Source organism: Branchiostoma lanceolatum, chromosome 8, assembly GCF_035083965.1.
Source record: "Branchiostoma lanceolatum isolate klBraLanc5 chromosome 8, klBraLanc5.hap2, whole genome shotgun sequence".
In the NCBI taxonomy this organism is placed as follows: Eukaryota; Metazoa; Chordata; class Leptocardii; order Amphioxiformes; family Branchiostomatidae; genus Branchiostoma; species Branchiostoma lanceolatum.
In genome coordinates this window covers 146243-165507 of record NC_089729.1, presented here as the reverse complement: position 1 = coordinate 165507, position 19265 = coordinate 146243, and the positions used below count along the sequence as shown (strand labels likewise).

The 19265-nt window shown below is 49.1% G+C and overlaps 1 protein-coding gene across 3 annotated transcripts in view; it reads right to left on the bottom strand.

Moving 5' to 3' along the window:
• LOC136440680 (protein flightless-1 homolog) overlaps positions 1-19265 on the bottom strand; it is a 39299-nt gene that overhangs the window by 16817 nt on the left and 3217 nt on the right. For all 3 annotated transcript variants that reach the window (XR_010756691.1, XM_066436777.1, XM_066436778.1), the window contains exons 4-17: positions 18431-18511; positions 18088-18173; positions 17772-17848; positions 17341-17529; positions 16953-17069; positions 15207-15265; positions 14330-14487; positions 11058-11142; positions 10715-10874; positions 4187-4266; positions 2794-2882; positions 2198-2331; positions 1581-1627; positions 642-707 (exon numbers count right to left, since the gene is read on the bottom strand). Coding sequence is in view for 2 of the 3 variants with exons in the window: in XM_066436777.1 (XP_066292874.1) it covers positions 642-707; positions 1581-1627; positions 2198-2331; positions 2794-2882; positions 4187-4266; positions 10715-10874; positions 11058-11142; positions 14330-14487; positions 15207-15265; positions 16953-17069; positions 17341-17529; positions 17772-17848; positions 18088-18173; positions 18431-18511 (1428 nt within the window). In the remaining variant the exon portion in view is untranslated. The remainder of the gene's footprint in view (positions 1-641; positions 708-1580; positions 1628-2197; positions 2332-2793; positions 2883-4186; positions 4267-10714; positions 10875-11057; positions 11143-14329; positions 14488-15206; positions 15266-16952; positions 17070-17340; positions 17530-17771; positions 17849-18087; positions 18174-18430; positions 18512-19265) is intronic.

Sequence of the window (19265 nt, the reverse complement as noted above, 5' to 3'; positions counted from 1 at the left end):
ACTTTTGGTTTTATTTGACATCATCTAACATTTGGTTCCAAGCACAGAACAGAATATTTCCCTTCCCCATGAACAGGGAAAAGGAAAAAGAAAGGAAAACACAAAAGAAAAGGGAGCCTCACAGAAGATTTCTCTCCAATCCAGAAGAAAATCTGCCAATTTTTGTGTTCCTGGTCTTCTATGATTGTCTAAGGAGGAGGAGGAGATGGAACAGAAAGGGAAAGGAGAAACGAAAGAGAAAGTTACTAAAACTGAGTGCGACAGAAGCAAGAACACTGCCCAAAGGAAGGAAGCAGGAGGAGCTGTAAGAAGAAATAAAGGAAAAGGCAATCAGAATGCGACATCTTAGGAACACAGCAAGACTGGAGAATGAGAGAAGTAATGAAGGAAGCCTTCCTGTGAACAGTCATGTCCCGCTGGCAGGAAATGTAAAACTCTAGCGAGTAAAAGGAAAGGTGAAAGGAAGAACAGACTGATGTAGCTCCTGCTCAGGACAGGGCAAGCCAACAGGGCAACCACAGAGGGACGCTACAAAATGAGGAAAGAAAAAAAAAAAGCAGTTTGTCCTGGTAAAATATAGGATAAAGAAAGTGTTTAGAGGGGTCAAGAGTCAAGGGTCGTGACCCCTTCATGTGTCTTACTGAGGCGTCAGCTCCGATCCAGTAGAAAATCATCCAGTCAGTGTTGCCCTGGTCGTCAAGGCTGGTCTGGAGACAACAACACACAAGTTAGCTTAACACATGTTAAAACTGTCATCTTCTAACCCTGACCCCTGATCTATAACCCATAACCTCTAAGTCCTAACTGATCCAGTAAGTCAGTGCTATACAGAAAGTGGTACAGAAGTGCAGCCTTTCATCATAGTTCAGTGCTTCAATTCAGCAAAGTACTTCATTGCAGTCCTAACTACACCCTGTGTACCAGTAAACTCAGACTAAGAGGGCAGGTGTCACACCTGGTGTAAGGTAAGAGGGCAGGTGTCACACCTGGTGTAAGTTTAGAGTACAGTTGCGAGAGCAGGTGTAGGTTAGTGCTGTAGTGGATATGAACTGTAGTTTGTACCTGCTGTCTCCCCAGATCGGACAAAAGACAAGTCAGAAAAATTGTCAGAAAAATGATGAACAAGCCACGGGTAAGTGGTAATACTACTGGTAGTGTAAAAGCTGTATGTGTGTCCCAAATACTAACAGAGAGAAGCCATCATCATGACAATTTTCACTTACGTCATTTCTGCATTTTTTTCTTAAATACATCACAACATTTAACTGTTTACAAGAGAGAATATAACAACTATGCAGACATAATCATAATATTAGGATCATAGAAGGATTCATAAATATTTTCAAAGTTCTCTACACTTCAGTATCAGCGCTATCAAGTGTCTGCCAACATTGTAAATTGAGTGATGTGGACATCACAAAAGAGTGGGGCATTCTTGCCTTTAACCCCCACATAGAATTCTACATACTATATAATACAGACTATGGGTGAAATGAATTGTACTTTTGTCTGGCCAACATTTTGTCTAGCTTACAGCAAACTGCACTGATTACAGTAACGAGCTGCACCTGCACCCTTACCTTCAGGATGATGTAACAGTCGGCATCATAGAACTTCCCATGTTGGGCTGGGGGGAACAAGACCTGAAGTTAGTTCTAGCAAACGTGGTAAATGCTTCTCTATGAAGTCCAAAACAAATATTACTACATGTATATGTTCTAAAGAGCAGATTGTAAGAGACACAGGACTTAGTTTAAAGGTAGTAAACGGCCCCTGACGGTGCAACACGGAGGAGCCGAACAGGGGGAAACAAGGACAAATCCTGGCCTACACAATATAGGCACTTAGCCAATTGACTTCACTGCTCACAATGATAGACTAAATATACTCCTATTCATTAACTACAATACTCACTATAATAGACTATTGCATACCCACATTCTGTAGCTAACATGTAGAACTGAAGGCCTGCATTTGTTTGTGTTCATGACATTTTGGGGCCATTCATCCACAGTTAACTTCCTCCTAACTGCCTGACCATGCCTGTTTATAGAAACCAGTTTCACGGGGTATGAAGTTTTGTCTCCAGCACAGACTTTAACCTTCTCCCTGCTGCCTAACTCTGTAATTAAGGAACTGGGTGCCTTACAGCTACTTCAGGGTGCTGAAGGTTAAGGAATCCCACAATGCTGCTCACCTTCCTCGATGAGGACGGGCAGGAAGTTCTCGATCTGCCAGACGGTGACGCCGGCCGTCTGCCCCGTGTCCTCCGTGAAGAAGTCGCTGTAGTCCAGCTGCGGCCGCTCAAGTCCCTCGTCCCACCGCCGGGGTCTACAGGGAACACATAACCCACACTATAACCCACACCCTAGCCCAGGGGTCGCTCAAGACCCTGGTCCCGCCGTTAGGGTCTGAGCAAACCAAGGGACCCTTGTCCCACCTCTGGGGTCTGCACAAATACATAGCCCAGTCATAATAACCCACATAATAACCCACACAATAACCCACATCCTAACCCAGGGGGTGCTCCAAACCCTCGTCACCTCTGGGGTGTGCAGGGAACACATAACCCACACTCTGCAGTCTGAGGTAATCATACTGCAATGCACCAGAAGTTGAGAAAATGTAAGAGCATAAATTGTAACGTCTGAATCTGGCCAGTAGCTACAGGGGTGTAAAAAGCACAGAAAAACCACATGTATGACTACGTCTGGAATCCAGCCAGTAGCTACAGGGGTGTAAAAAGTACAGAAAAACCACATGTACATGTTATATATATGTATGACTACTGACTTTGCCTCCTGCCTGTCCCCCTCCTGCTCCTGGTCCTTGGTCCACTCCTTCAACCTCTTGTTCTTTTCTTCTGTCACTCCAGTCATACCCTACAACACAGGACAGGTGAGAATGATGAGCACAGGTGTGTGAACATGGGACAGGTGAGAATGATGAGCACAGGTGTGTGGATGATATTCAGCACACTCAGGTGTGTGAGTGCTGGCAGCTGATGTACACGTCTGTTTTAATACTATATAATCTATTTTCATTTATTTTATTCACATTCATTTATTGAGCATTAGGCATATATGCTTATGAAGGTCTTCTGCTGTTTTAACACTCACTGCCTGTCAGTGACTGGCGAAAGGTAGCGGATTCTACCTGAAGCATCTGACCGTTTCCAAATCAACCTAGTTGCTGGAATAACTGTTTTGTTACATATGTACACTGTGTATAGTTCCCATCATATATAAGTAAAGCATGTAGGTACATTCCTCCCCAAACAGTTACATGATGAAGTTCCCACAACACATCAATATGTGATATTACCCACATGGATGCACAGTTACATGATGGAGTTCCCTCAACACATCAATACGTGATATTACTACCGTAGCATGGACAGCTACTCAAACAGCTGACAGAAAAAGTACATATTTTCCTACCATGTTGTAGTGACAGAGATCTGTTCCTCCTACATACAGACAACTGACTCGGACTGGACAAACTTACAGGAGTGCTGTCTGCTCTAGATACTCTACCATACTCAACACGTGCACTTCACCTTTCTATCAAACTTTTCAGCAGAGGGGTTCAAGTTTTTTCCCTGTTCACATCAAGCTCAACTGTTCCAGCTCAAGAACAGTTATAATAAAATTTGTCTGTAACCCTACGTTATCTTCTGTATGAGATTGATAATTTTTGCCAGATTTGGGAAGTTTGCACTGAAGTTTTGGTGTAATTAGAACCCTGACACCAGGCATGAGGCAGACAACATGGCTGCCTGCTCTCAGGTTACTGGGGTGTGGGGTTATTGTTATGCAAATTTCTATTGTCTGACAGGTGGGCAGGCTCAAAGCAGAAGCACACAGCTCACACCTGCACAGGTCTCAGTGCACCTGCCCTAGTCAGGTGTAATGTACTTGTTAGGTTAGAGTCCTGATGCAAAATGAAGAAAAATTCAAAAGCTATCTTAAAGATGAAAAATTGATGCGAGAAAAGGCAATTTGACACATCAAGCTCCTAGCTTTTAGATCTTATTTACTAGTTTATGCATGTTTTGAGTAAAGATAATTAGACTACAAACAAGCCTCCAGCTTTTGGGCTAAAATGTGCAGCCAGAAGAGCACTGCTTTGAGAGTAGTATAGTAAGTAGTACAGTAATTATAAAAGATAGAAATATCTGTCTGACCTTGAGAACCTTGTCGCTGTCCCCAGCTGTGTCCTTGACCTTCCTCAGCCGCATCTTCCGGGCCAGCGGGTCCTTGGAGGCTGCAGGGGGAAAACTTAAGTCAGAACCATCCAACACCTTAAGGAAGTTAGTCTTACACTTACGGATACACTTAAACAAGCCATCTTCTGGACCAGAAGGTCCTTGGAGGCTTCATTGACCATATAAGGAAGTCCCTTTTCTCAGGTGTTATCTGTGTCGCCAGAGGGTCCTTTCAGGCTGCAGGGGGACACTAAGGTCAGCTTCTGACCTTAAACTTGGAACTCAGCAGGCTCTGACATTTGAGAGGATAAACTTGGTACCACCCGAGTCCAGATGTAGATCAATTCAACACCCATCGGGCCGGTTTTATGCTAACTCATGTGAGGAAAGTGGTGAGTAACCTAATGCCACGAGGGAAAGGAAAAAGCCTGCCTCTTCTGTCTGCCAGGAACTTACGCTGGAGAGAGCTGCGTGGAACTTACGCTGGAGAGAGCTGCGTGGAACTTACGCTGGAGAGAGCTGCGTGGAACTTACGCTGGAGAGAGCTGCGTGGAACTTACGCTGGAGAGAGCTGCGTGGAACTTACGCTGGAGAGAGCTGCGTGGAACTTACGCTGGAGAGAGCTGCGTGGAACTTACGCTGGAGAGAGCTTGGTGGTTTTGTGTCCTGGCCGCTGATCTCCACCATCACGACGCACTCCTGCCTGTTTCCCTCCACTCGCTTCCACACCGACGTCAGGAACTCCGTGTTTCCTGAGACAATGTCTTCACACACGTCTTCAGCTGTAAGGAACTCATAGTTTCCTGCTGAGACATCTTGACAAACGTCTTCATCTTCCGTCGTCTGAAAAACAGCTCCTTCCTCAAACCTCTGCACCCTTGAAGACACAAGGTCCCGGACACAGACTCGAGTGTCTTCATCAGCAGCTCCCCCTGCCGCTGGTTCTGGTACTGCAGTTTCAGGGAAGGGCAGAGCTGAAGGGGCGGGGCCCTGCGGTTGCCATGGCGACCTGGGCTTGGAGCCTGCCAGCATTTTCTCCAGGGAGACCAGCAGCTGAGCGCAGGCTTCATCCATGGAGGTGGCGACCTTCAGGAACCAGCTGGGGGGTGGGGGAGGGGGGACGGGCGGGGGAGGGGGGATGTTGGGGGGTGGGGGGACAAGAGGATGGCGAGGATGTGGAGGGGCTGGGGGTGGCAGAAGGGGTCTGGTGCGTGCACAGCTGCTCTTGCAGGGTGGCCTGGAGGGTCCACACACTTCTTCAGTGTTTCCATCATTTCCTGCTTCACTATATCTGCAAGCCAGGCAGACGTCTCCCGACATCTCAGATGTCCTCCAGGAAAGCGGTCTCCTCCTGGCGTTTCTGGGTCCTGTTCCACAGGTGAGCTGGCCAGGTGTCTCCTCCCCGGGATGGTATGTAGCACAGGTGAGCCAGCCTGGACTCTCCTCCCCAGGACAGTCTGCATCACAAGCATCAGTACGATGGACTGCTGTTTCCATGGTAGCTGCTCTTGATCCCAGGACACATTCCATCTCCATGGAAACAACTCTTGTTCCCAGTGCACTCCCTGCCACGTGGCCTCCGCACCAGCTTGCTCAAGTGTCCTTCCACTGCTCAGGTCTCTGTCCGAGTGGCCCTCGCTGCGGCTGTTAGCTCAGGCTTTTCCACCGGACATGCAGGCATGGGTCTGCCCAGGCAAGTGCAGAGAACTGGAGCACTGGGGCAGCACTGGGCAGATAGAGTCTGTGGTCCAGTCAAATGCTCGCTGGACGGCAGCTATCCCCACATATTATCCATGGGTCCAGTCCTGAGGCCACAGTGCCCAGAGGATCTGAAATGTCAGCAGGAATATCTCTGGTACAGCTTTGGCCGTCTATAACAGTGCCTCAATGTCAGGGATATCTCTGGTACAGCTTCGGCCGTCTATAACAGTGCCTCAATGTCAGTGGGCAAATTCTCTCCCGCACAACCTTGTCCTCACAGGGGGTGGGAGAGTGGACCCTTCCAACTCAAGTTCTAATAAAATCATATCCTGCATCCCCTGTCCTTTCATGTGATTGCTCTCTGTAATTCTGATATTATGTGATTGGTATGAACATTGTCTCCACTTTTAGCTGTGGATATTTCTTCATAAGAATTTCATGTTTTTATAGCCTCCCCCTGGAAATAATGGCTTCTCCTGCACCAGGAACACATGTGTGGTTTGATGGCTGTCAGGGTATCAAATTACACCTGTCGGTATCAGGTTTGACTTTTGGTATTTGGTGTTATTAATAGATGGTAGAAGCCATGATGGCAGTTTTAGAACACAGATCATGTTCATATTCAGGACACAGATACGTGAGATCAGACCGTACCATTGTGGGAACTGCAGTCGACATGGGCAGATGTGATGTCCCCACCCCTTCTACAATGGTTTATCCCATAACATGACATACAAGACATAACATGTGTCCTGTAACCTAAAGTCATGTGTGCATTGTGATATTATATTTAGTGATGATTCTTTATTTGTTTTTAAATGAACTCTGGAGGTGTTGGCCTTGTAAAGGATGCATCGATCCTGTTGCCAACACCTCTCAGACTTCATTCTGTGAAGTTTAATAAATAAGACATTTGTATAGCTCTGAGGGATCACACTTCATCTTATACCGGTCTACTGACTTAAACTTGACATTGAGGTGGTTACCTGGACTCCACACCTCCTCAGGCTCACCTGTTCACAAACACACAGGTACAGAACACAGGTACACAACACAGGTACAGAACAGAACATGCACAGGTCACTGTACACCCAGGGTCGTGCACAGGTCACTGTACACCCAGGGGTCGTGCACAGGTCACTGTACACCCAGGGGTCGTGCACAGGTCACTGTACACCCAGGGGTCGTGCACAGGTCACTGTACACCCAGGGGTCGTGCACAGGTCACTGTACACCCAGGGGTCGTGCACAGGTCACTGTACACCCAGGGGTTGTGCACACCCTGAAACGACAGTGCCCTGTGCATCACCAGTAGTGAGAGAAGGGAAAGGGGTTAGTGTGCTCCCGTCCACATTAAGGCAGCCACAGCCTCACTCTCAGCCTGGCAGCAGACTTTGTACACCCCAGCCTCACTCCCAGCCTGGCAGCAGACTTTGTACACCCCAGCCTCACTCCCAGCCTGGCAGCAGACTTTGTACACCCCAGCCTCACTCCCAGCCTGGCAGCAGACCACAGCCTCACTCCCAGCCTGGCAGCAGACTTCGTACACCCCAGCCTCACTCCCAGCCTGGCAGCAGACTTTGTGCACCCCAGCCTCACTCCCAGCCTGGCAGCAGACTTTGTACACCCCAGCCTCACTCCCAGCCTGGCAGCAGACTTCGTACACCCCAGCCTCACTCCCAGCCTGGCAGCAGACTTTGTGCACCCCAGCCTCACTCCCAGCCTGGCAGCAGACTTTGTACACCACAGCCTCACTCCTAGCCTGGCAGCAGACTTTGTACACCCCAGCCTCACTCCCAGCCTGGCAGCAGACTTTGTACACCCCAGCCTCACTCCCAGCCTGGCAGCAGACTTTGTACACCCCAGCCTCACTCCCAGCCTGGCAGCAGACTTTGTACACCCCAGCCTCACTCCCAGCCTGGCAGCAGACTTTGTGCACCCCAGCCTCACTCCCAGCCTGGCAGCAGACTTTGTACACCCCAGCCTCACTCCCAGCCTGGCAGCAGACTTTGTACACCCCAGCCTCACTCCCAGCCTGGCAGCAGACTTTGTACACCCCAGCCTCACTCCCAGCCTGGCAGCAGACTTTGTGCACCCCAGCCTCACTCCCAGCCTGGCAGCAGACTTTGTACACCACAGCCTCACTCCCAGCCTGGGCAGCAGACTTTGTACACCCCAGCCTCACTCCCAGCCTGGCAGCAGACTTTGTGCACCCCAGCCTCACTCCCAGCCTGGCAGCAGACTTTGTACACCCCAGCCTCACTCCCAGCCTGGCAGCAGACTTTGTGCACCCCAGCCTCACTCCCAGCCTGGCAGCAGACTTTGTACACCCCAGCCTCACTCCCAGCCTGGCAGCAGACTTTGAACACCACAGCCAGACTACACAGGAAGGTCTGACATTCTGGTCTGAAAGTCTGCTACTGAGAACAGGACAATGCTACAAGATTGAAAATCAGACTTCAGAAGTATGGCAAACAAATGTTCATGTCAATTGTCACAGAGTACAAAGTCATGTAAACACTCAGTGACAAAAAACAGAAACATTTAGCTCTGCTCAGAAAGTATTTCTATAGGAAGTGTTGAGCAGAGCTTTTAAGTCTAACACTTAGAATACAATATTTCATAATACAAGTTAAAACAGTTTTCTGCGTCCCAGTCTGAGACGTGAATGCCACACAGGGGGAGGGTGGGGGACACATGGCAAGGGTGGGGACACATGGCAAGGGTGGGGACACATGGCAAGGGTGGGGACACATGGCAAGGGTGGGAACACATGGCAAGGAAAACACACACACAACAACGGAATCTCAGGTGATACAAACAAACCTCCAGTTCTTACATGCTTTTCTCTGGAGCTTCGTGATGAAAGTCGAGGCCAGCATGGCTGAATACATGGTGCCAGCCAGCCATGAACGCACACGTCACAACAGAGACAAATGCTAGGCCTATATCAGTACAAGTCTGCTGTACATGTGTACATAACACAGGGGCACCACACCTTACTGTAACACTGCAGATGTGTACAGGAGGGGACTGTTCAGGAGATGTACAGGGGGAGGTTTGCACCACACCTTACTGTAACACTGCAGATATATACAGGAAAGGACTGTTCAGGAGATATACAGGGGGAGGTTTGTTAGCCATGAACAAATATTAGGTCTTACAGTAGGGCAACACTTACAGTAGGGCAACACTGCCCAGACGAAGGGACTGTACAGGAGTGATGTGGACTGGAGGTCAGCATACATCAAATGTTAGCCCAGAGCTGCAGAGCAAACTTCCTCTACTCTGAGCACGCACTGGTGCGCAAACACAACTTACATATATTTTTGTCCAGAACATGTTTTGAAAACAAAGTAGGGTTGAAATGCTGAGACAACCACCCCGATCATTACTGACTCTCCCCTTCCTCCACAGAAGTGAACCCTCACAAGTAATCCACCCCAAATCATTAATGAACCCTCCCAGGTAAACCACCCCCAATCATTACTGAACCCTCCCCAGGTAAAACACCTGAGCCTGGTTGCCTAGCAACAGAAGAACCTGCACAGTTGACACTTGACGCAGTTGAAGGGCGTGTAAATGTCAGGCGTCCATATTTAGAACAAAGGTCAACAGAGAAAGGTCGTCAGCCAAGTCAGCTGCGAGTTTAAGGACTCTTCAACACCTTGAAGGTTATTCAACTTCTTACACCCCAAGGACAAGAAGTAACACTACAGTGTAGCTTTCTCCCTTATCTGGGTTTGTTTCTCCTTTATCAGAGTTTGTTTGTCAACAATGTTTGTTTTGCTTATCAGAGTTTGTTTGTCAACAACGTTTGCTTGTAGATGCTGTTTGCAGAACGCCCCACGATGACACTTACAGGGCGATCATTACAGGACCTGCAGCTGGGAGGTTCCTGTTTACTCTCCAAGCAGACGTTGGTGGGGAAAATTGTTAACTTCTCCTGAAATTTCTCAATGCACCGTTTTTTGTCAGAACTCCCCACCAACCTCTGCTAGACTTTGTGTGCTCAAAAGCTATTGGTGAGGAGTTTTGACAAAAACACAGGACATAGGAGAAGGAGGTCACAATTTTCCAAACCAACGTCTGCTTGGAAAGTAGTTTGTGCTTCCAGATTAAGGAAGAACTCTGGGATGAGATAGCAGGACTGTCAGGAATGTGGCTTGTTATGACTGATTGTTACTGTAACAGTATCTCCACACAGTGGTCTCACACCTGAGTTTACAGCAGCAACTTCTTCTAGTGTTGTGCAAAAACCGGTTATTGAAACATGATGCGTTGTTTTTACTGTTGAACTGTATGAATCATGAACCATGACTGGACCTCCCCTATACTACATGCCAGCATTACTCAGTGTTTGTTGCCTTCCTGCATGTTTCACATACCCCAGTCCCCACACCTGCCTGGTGCCAACAACATGCAGGGAAACTTTTACACTAGACAGTAGCTACAATGTTACATGCTGCACGTGTGTGGGGGAGGGGGGTGCTGTACGGGAGGGGGGGGGGTGCTGTACATGAGGGGGGTGCTGTACAGGAGGGGGGTGTCGTAGGGGAGGGAGGGTACTGTACAGGAGGGGGTTGTACTTACGTTGCTGCCCCTGTGAGGGGGAGGGGGGTGCTGTACAGGAGGGGGTGCTATACGAGGGAAGGGAGGCTATATGGCAAGGGGGGTACTGTACAGGGGGGTGTGCTGTACGAGGGAGGGGAGGCTATATGGCAAGGGGGGTACTGTACAGGGGGGTGCTTACGTTGTTGCCCATGTGAGGGGAGGGGGGGGGCTGTATGGGGAGGGGGTACTTACGTTGCTGCCCCTGAGACGGGGAGGGGGGTGCTCCTGTAGCCAGTCTCAGCTGATGCTGCAGGGAGAAGTCGATGTTGTAGTATTCGGGCCCACTGCCCGTCTTCTTCTCCTTGGGTTTGGGCGGCATCACCAGGTTGGGGTTGTCTCGGATGTCCAGCGTCTGAACAAGGGATGATAAAGCATTATACGTAAACTATATCCACAGGTGGTACACCATACCGAGTTTTAACCCAGGCTAGATTCGTCATTTTGGATGGTGACGTGAAGCCGGCGGCCCGTGTATGAGCTATACATTACACGCTAGCCTTAACTTATCCAGACATACAGTTGTACATATTCTCACCTCCAGGTCGGTGAGCGCATGGATGGCATCTGGAAGGGTCACCAGTCTGTTCCTGTTCAGGATCAGCCGCTTCAGCTTCCCACATCTGAACAACAAACAAACAACATGGTTAAACAGCAAAGTGTTTTGATATGTGTTAACTTTAGCTCACGCTGTGGCTTTGGGAGGTGAGCAGTTTTTAGCAGGGAGTCTCGATCAGAGCAGCCAACGGGTTTGGGGAGTTTTGTACCCTAGTACTAGTAGTACATGTAATATACAATCATGATGGTCCCCTGGGATGTAAGCTTCATGTCACCTTCTGTCGTTTAGCTGGTCGTCGGACTTTGCTCGCGGCGGAGCCTGTCTGTCACGTGGGCGGGGCTTCCCCATGTTGTCATGGAAACACGACGATTTCTCTCCACCAAAAAGACAAACTGTGAGAATGAGTCATTCGGTCAGGAATCTGTGGGTTGTGCCCTAAATATCAAGGGTTGGACGACCTCAATACAACATGATTCCCCTGGTGAGGGAGGAACTTGGTGTAAGCCGACACATCGTCCTGTTGGTCTCCAATTTTCGACCTCGGCAGTAGACTTCTATAAAGCACTCGACGCTGAATAACTCCAGCTACACCCTTGAGTCGACAGGGCTTCAGGCAACTTTATGGTTTGATAGGGCAGTTTCCTTGTCATAAACCCGTCAGGACGATGACCCTCGTGTCTGCCATGTTTCAGGAGATGTTGAAGTATTTTAGCTCAGACAAGGTCAGCGAACCCTCTCAATGTTACAGAAGCGTGTCCGCTGGTCCCATGGCTGTGTTTGAATGGTCAAAGTCAACATCAGTAATGAACACCACTCCAACAGATGAGTCAGGAAAGGAAATATCTGGCAAGAAAAAGTGTCTTCCTGAAACAAGTTCTGCTTTCCTGACTGACATTCTCAGATCACTTCCTCCTTGGCTACACATCAACTTCCACAGTGTCAGCGATGCCTGGCTCCCCTGTACACTACATGGTCCCTTCCAGCTGCTCTGTCATATTCTCCCAACAGGTTCTGCTTGAAGTTGAATCCAAGTCCAACTTGAAACCTGAGACTCCTTCAGATATGTCCACAAAGTCTGCTTAAGTGTGAGATGCTCCTGTACACTTGGTGAGGTGAGCTTCCTTCTCCAGGAGGTTTCCTTGTGTTGTATCTCAGGTGCCAGCCCAAGTACAGACGCAGCTCTTTGAACTTCTGACTTCCTCCTTCAGGTACTAGGTGTGACCAAGACGTCCAGCGTCTTATAAGGATAAGCACACCTTCTTACAAACTACTTGCAGCTTTCTTGAGTTCCATGTCCAAGTGCACAAGGTAGCACCTGTGCTGCCCACGCCTGCACAGACTGTAGTTTCCCCAGTAGGCCTGACGTCAGGCGTTAGTTATGGGCTGTGTACATTAGTCCTTACAGGGCTGTGTATGGGGGTTAGCTATGGGCTGTGTACATTACTCCTTACAGGGCTGTGTATGGGGGTTAGTTATGGGCTGTGCTCTTATTGGACATGTGACTGGAGTGGAACACCATTACCCCCATGCAGACCCTCCCTGTAAACCTGACCCTGTTGCATGCAGGGATGACACAAGAAGTATTTCTAACCCCCCATGCAGGCCCTCCCTGTAAACCTGACCCTGTTGCGTGTAGGGATGACATGAAAAGTGTTTTTAAGCCTTTTGTTGTCAGCTGAAGTGGAACCACTCAGACTCCTGTCGGAGTCCTGGGTCATACAGGATACCCTACACCATACATTACCTGCCACCGGGACTGTGCCACTGGAACAGTGGGGGGGATACAGGATACCCTACACCATACATTATACCTGTCACTGGGACTGTGCCACTGGAACAGTGTGGGGGGGGGGGGGGTACAGGATACCCTACACCATACATTTATACCTGTCACTGGGACTGTGCCACTGGAACAGTGGGGGGGGGGGGGGGGGGGGTACAGGATACCCTACACCCAACATTACCTGCCACCGGGACTGTGCCACTGGAACAGTGGGGGGGATACAGGATACCCTACACCATACATTATACCTGTCACTGGGACTGTGCCACTGGAACAGTGTGGGGGGGGGGGGGTACAGGATACCCTACACCATACATTTATACCTGTCACTGGGACTGTGCCACTGGAACAGTGGGGGGGGGGGGGGGGTACAGGATACCCTACACCCAACATTACCTGTCACTGGGACTGTGCCACTGGAACAGTGGGGGGGATACAGGATACCCTACACCATACATTTATACCTGTCACTGGGACTGTGCCACTGGAACAGTGTGGGGGGGGGGGGGTACAGGATACCCTACACCATACATTTATACCTGTCACTGGGACTGTGCCACTGGAACAGTGGGGGGGGGGGGTACAGGATAGCCTACACCCAACATTACCTGTCACTGGGACTGTGCCACTGGAACAGAGGGGGAGGGACAGATACAGGCCACAACTGCCTGAGTCCTGGGTTGGTACAAGACATTTCACCCCAAACATAACTTTACTTTGCCTCAGATCAACCTTCCATCTATTCTATTACCTCACTGTAGACTGTACTGTATTGTAACAAGTTGTAGATCACTTCTCTTGTAACCTTATTATAAAGATGCTTTGGCACATATGCATAGCTCCGGGTCCTTGTTGAACCCCCCATTAGAGTGGTTTAACCCGGACCGGCCCACCTGCAAAGCCCCTCGGGGATGAGCTCCAGGCTGTTGTTGTACACACCACCCCCCCCCTCCCCAGAGTGGTTTACCCCGGACCGAACCACCTGCAGAGCCCCTCGGGGATGAGCTCCAGGCTCTTGTTGTAACCCCCCCTCCCTCCCCAGAGTGGTTAACCCCGGACCGACCCACCTGCAGAGCCCCTCGGGGATGAGCTCCAGGCTGTTGTTGTACCCCCCTCCCCAGAGTGGTTTACCCCGGACTGACCCACCTGCAGAGCCCCTCGGGGATGAGCTCCAGGCAGTTGTTGTACCCCCCTCCCCCGAGTGGTTTACCCCGGACTGACCCACCTGCAGAGCCCCTCGGGGATGAGCTCCAGGCAGTTGTTGTACCCCCCCCTCCCCAGAGTGGTTTACCCCGGACCGACCCACCTGCAGAGCCCCTCGGGGATGAGCTCCAGGCAGTTGTTGTACCCCCCCCTCCCCAGAGTGGTTTACCCCGGACCGACCCACCTGCAGAGTCCCTCGGGGATGAGCTCCAGGCAGTTGTTGTACCCCCCCCTCCCCAGAGTGGTTTACCCCGGACCGACCCACCTGCAGAGTCCCTCGGGGATGAGCTCCAGGCAGTTGTTGGAGGCCACGAAGTGCTCCAGGTTCTGCAGCTTGCCGATGGAGGCCGGGATGCCCTCGAAGTCCAGCTGATTCACGTTGATGTACAGACGCTTCAGAGAGTTCAGCTTCGACAGGGACGCCTGAAGGGAACACACAACAGGGTTATGACCACTGGGGAACACAGACGTTAAAACCACTGGGAAACACAGCGGTTAGAACCACTGGGAAACACAGCGGGGTTAGGAATCTGTAATCCGAGGGATCTGTAATCCAAGGAAGGGATCTGAAAATCTGCCTCACTCTAAACCATATTTCTAAGTGGCAATGGTGCAAGGTTAGATTATCCAATGGTGTGACTTACAGTGGTAGGGTCGTGACCTACAGTGGTAGGGTCGTGACCTACAGTGGTAGGGTCGTGACCTACAGTGGTAGGGGTCGTGACCTACAGTGGTTGGGGTCATGACCTACAGTGGTAGGTGCCTTTGACCTACAGTTGACCTACAGACTTACCCTCTGACAAGCCATGACAGCAGAGAGGCAGAAACAACAAAATGAATTATTTCAGACAAACAAAAATGTTATATCATCTCAACAGGCAACCGTTTAAACTATGCTGTTGACTGTGCAGACCCTGCCCTCCCGTCACAGAGTGGTACCATCCACCATGCTACCTACCCACTGTTGCCCCACTGATCGTGGTGCCACAAACATCCGTGTGTCAGGTCTGTGTTACAAACCTGCAAACATCTCCAGTTTGTCACACCTTTTGCAACAGCAGCACAACCATTTCTCTCAAATAACCCCGTCCCCAACCCTGCATACAGGGGGGCCTGTACAGGAGTGAGATATGATGACTCACCGGGAGGGACTTGAGTTTGTTGCAGGAAACGTTCAGGACCTCCACATTGGTCCAGGTGTCTGAAACACAAACCAGCACGTCAGCCCAAAACTACACAGTAGTCAAAACTTAAAACAGCAGGCAAAAAGTACAAAGCAGGCAAAAACTAAACACATAGAAAACTTTTCAACATAGTTTTTCTCTGGTGCAGAACCCATTTTTTTCTGCCAACGTTTTGGCAGCTGCTCGTCATCAGAGTGATAATCAGCAGTAAAACTAAAAGAGCATAACACAATGTAATCTGCGCTGTCTTACAATCGCTGGCAACATCTGTCACATACAAACACCTGTGCCTGTTTCTCTCTTGTACTTCCTTTTCCCACCTTACCTTTGCCTATTACATCCTTAATTATTTCCCCTCCCCCCTTCCCTCCTTCCCTATTTCCCCTCCCACCTTACCTATGCTGTCTGCTCTCCGGCCGTGTCAGGTTTATAACACACACACTAGCTAAGGTGCAGCTTGGTTCTTATAATGTATGATAGCTGGTATATCTACATGTTCGCATGAGTGATTAAAGCTTGTGTGACTGTGTTACAGCTGGTTTACTTATCATTTATCTACAGCTGCATATTATGTCCGTTATGTCCATGTGCGGTCGTCCTGCTGTTGAGAAATCAGAGTTAGGATGAGTTGAGGTGTGGAAGCTAGCCCCTGTTAATGACTTGTTTGCTGAGACTCTTATCATAATCCCAGGCTGTAGTACTGTTGTCCAAACAAAGTAGATCACTACTGTAAATTTAAGTTCCCAGTGGTTTCATGTTCGCGACATTTGCAGTAACCTCCTCACCGCAAACTTAAAATCAAGGCGAAAATACTTCTCTTGTCTTCTGCCTAACACCATGTTTCAACGGCAAAACTAAAAATCACTGCAAACTCAAATGCGTTGATGGTTACACATGTACTAATCTCCTTGGAATTTTTTTTAAAGGCCTTTGGACCGAGAGTGGGGCCTCCTTTCAACAAACAAGTCATCACATGGGTCCAGCTGATCTCATTGACATGCGCATATCATTAGCATGTTTAATGAGATAGCGCAGAGACAGGAGAAAGGGAGGATTCTGGGTACCGATGTCACGCGTTGTTCGGTTGCCTGGCAACAGAAAAGAGAGGAGAGATCTTCATACAAAACAACAGGGTGCTTGCCAGCTTTACAGCCAGTGTCAATGATATCAATACATATGACAATTTTGTCTGAAACGATAGATTCCTTTAATTTCAATCTTTTATACATAAAATGTACAACTTTTAAAAACCGACTGTGTCCAATGTGAGCAACAAATGTTGTAAATGGTGAGAATACACAATGCCGGCGAGAGCCCCGAACAGCAGAGATTCCTGGCAGCTACAGACATCACTCTACCTGTGCAAGGTGCTGCTCAGGAGACACGGATGTTGGATAATTGTCTGATAGCTCTTTCTGCCATGGTACCCACTCAGAGTACCTTCCTATGGTACCTATCAATGGAAGCCAACTATGGTACTGAACTATGGTACTGAACTATGGTACCAAACTATGGTACCAACCTATGGTACCAACCTATGGTACCAACCTATGGTACCAACCTATGGTACCAACCTATGGTACCAAACTATGGTACTGAACTATGGTACCTAACTGTGGTACGCAACTATGGTACCCGCCTAAGGCACCCACCTAAGGTACCCACCCAGAGTAGCTTCCTATGGTACCCAACTATGGTACCCACCTATGAGCAGGGACAGCTCCGATATGCAGTTGTTGCTGAGGTTGAGTCTCTTGAGTGAGCTGAGGGTGTAGAGCGCCTCAGGAACTCGGCTCAGCTCGTTGTACGCCAGGTCCACATCTGTAGGGGCAGCAGGGAGTCGTTAGCACTGTCTTTAGACATGAGACAGGCAGGTTTGTGACAGACGTATGACAGACAGACATGTGACAGACGTGTGAGGGACCTGTGAGGTTGAGGAACTGACCTGTGAGGTTGACGAGCGTCTCCAGTGCCGTGGGGATGTTGCTGCTGGTCCGCTGGGTGTTGCGCAGGTGCAGGATTAGGGACAGGCGTGTGTGAGACAGGCGTGTGTGTGACAGGCGTGTGTGAGACAGGCGTGTGAGGTACTGACCTGTGAGGTTGACGAGTGTCTCCAGTGCCGTGGGGATGTTGCTGCTGGTCCGCTGCGTGTTGCGCAGGTGTAACGTCTGCAGGGCTGTCATGGAGGGCAGCTGGCGCAGCTGGGCGTGCAGCAGCGGGTTGTTGTTCAGGATCAGCGTCTGCAGGTGCACCAGACGGCGCATCTGGGGCGGCAGCGACTCTGGAGCACAGGGAAACACGGTCAGATACTGACGACCTTCTATGTAAGTATTATAACCCACAGATTCTTACCCACCCAGTCTGACCCACATGAAATCAACCCAGCCTGACCCACGTGAAACCCACAGTCTGACCCAGGCCACACAGCACAACCCATGTGTAACCCATCCAGCCTGACCCATGTGTAACCCACCCAGCCTGACCCATGTGTAACCCACCCAGCCTGACCCATGTGTAACTCACCCAGTTTGTTGTTGCTGAGGTCCAGGAACAGCAGGTCGGTCAGGTTGATGAACAGCTGGTTGGAGATGTTGTCAATTCTGAAGGGGGAATAAGGAGTTTGTAACAATCATGATGTGGAATTCAACTGTTTTTACACTGGTTTTACACGTAATTCACAGTTATTTCATACATAGTGGCCCACTGGTTTTACACGTAATTCACAGTTATTTCATATAATAAAACGTAACCTTCTCGGTAAGGTGATAACACACCAGTTTTACATGTTAACTCACCGGTTGTTGGACAGGTTCAGCACCAGTTTTACATGTTAACTCACCGGTTGTTGGACAGGTTCAGCACCAGTAAGCCCTTCGCATTCTCCAGCTCCGATGGCGTCATCTTCAGCTCGTTGTGGCTGAAATCCTGCGGGTGAAAAAAACAAAGGAATTTCAACGCAACATAATAGCAAACCATTTTTTTCTTTCATTTTATGGACAAACAAATATAACTATGTAGAGATAGACGTAAATAGCACCTAAAAAGCAATCCTTACCTCACCATTAGCTTTCTGCAAACAAAGAAAAAAGAAAAACAAAGAAGCAATTTTCAGCTTCTTTTGTACACACAAACTCTAACTGATGTTTGAAACTAAGAAACGATTGGCCAATCAGGAGACTGACCAGGACGGAGAGCTCCTCGTTCTCGAAGATCTCCCCGGGGATTCCCGTGTTCCGCAGCTGGTTGTAGCGAGCGTTCACCGCCTGCAGACGGGAGGAACGGGGGTATCATGTGTCATACAGGGCAGAGATGAGAAAACTGCAGTCGGAGACCAAGATCAATACATATATAGTAGAGATGGGAAAACTGTAGTGGCAGACCCAGGTCGGGAGATATATAGGTAGAGATGGGAAAACTGCAGTGGCAGACCCAGGTCGGGAGATATATAGGTGGAGATGGGAAAACTGCAGTGGCAGACCCATGTCGGGAGATATATAGGTAGAGATGGGAAAACTGCAGTGGCAGACCCAGGTCCGGAAATAAATAGGTAGAGATGGGAAAACTGTAGTGGCAGACCCAGGTCGGGAGATATATAGGTAGAGATGGGAAAACTGCAGTGGCAGACCCAGGTCCGGAAATAAATAGGTAGAGATGGGAAAACTGTAGTGGCAGACCCATGTCGGGAGATATATAGGTAGAGATGGGAAAAATACAATTGGAGACCAAGATTCAGAATTAAATTTGACCACATGATCAGATAAAAGAACCCTAGAAAATGAGATATAAATTATTGGTTTTACCTTACTAGTAGGCTACAGGTTTCGGGGCTATCGCCATGGTAATGTCTAATTATGTGAAATGTGTGAATTGACCCTGAGGTTGGGTTATCACCATAGTTATGTATAATATCGATAATGAGTGAACTGACCCTGAGATTGGGTTATCGCCATAGTTATGTATAATATCGATAATGAGTGAACTGACCCTGAGGCTGGGTTATCGCCATAGTAATGTATA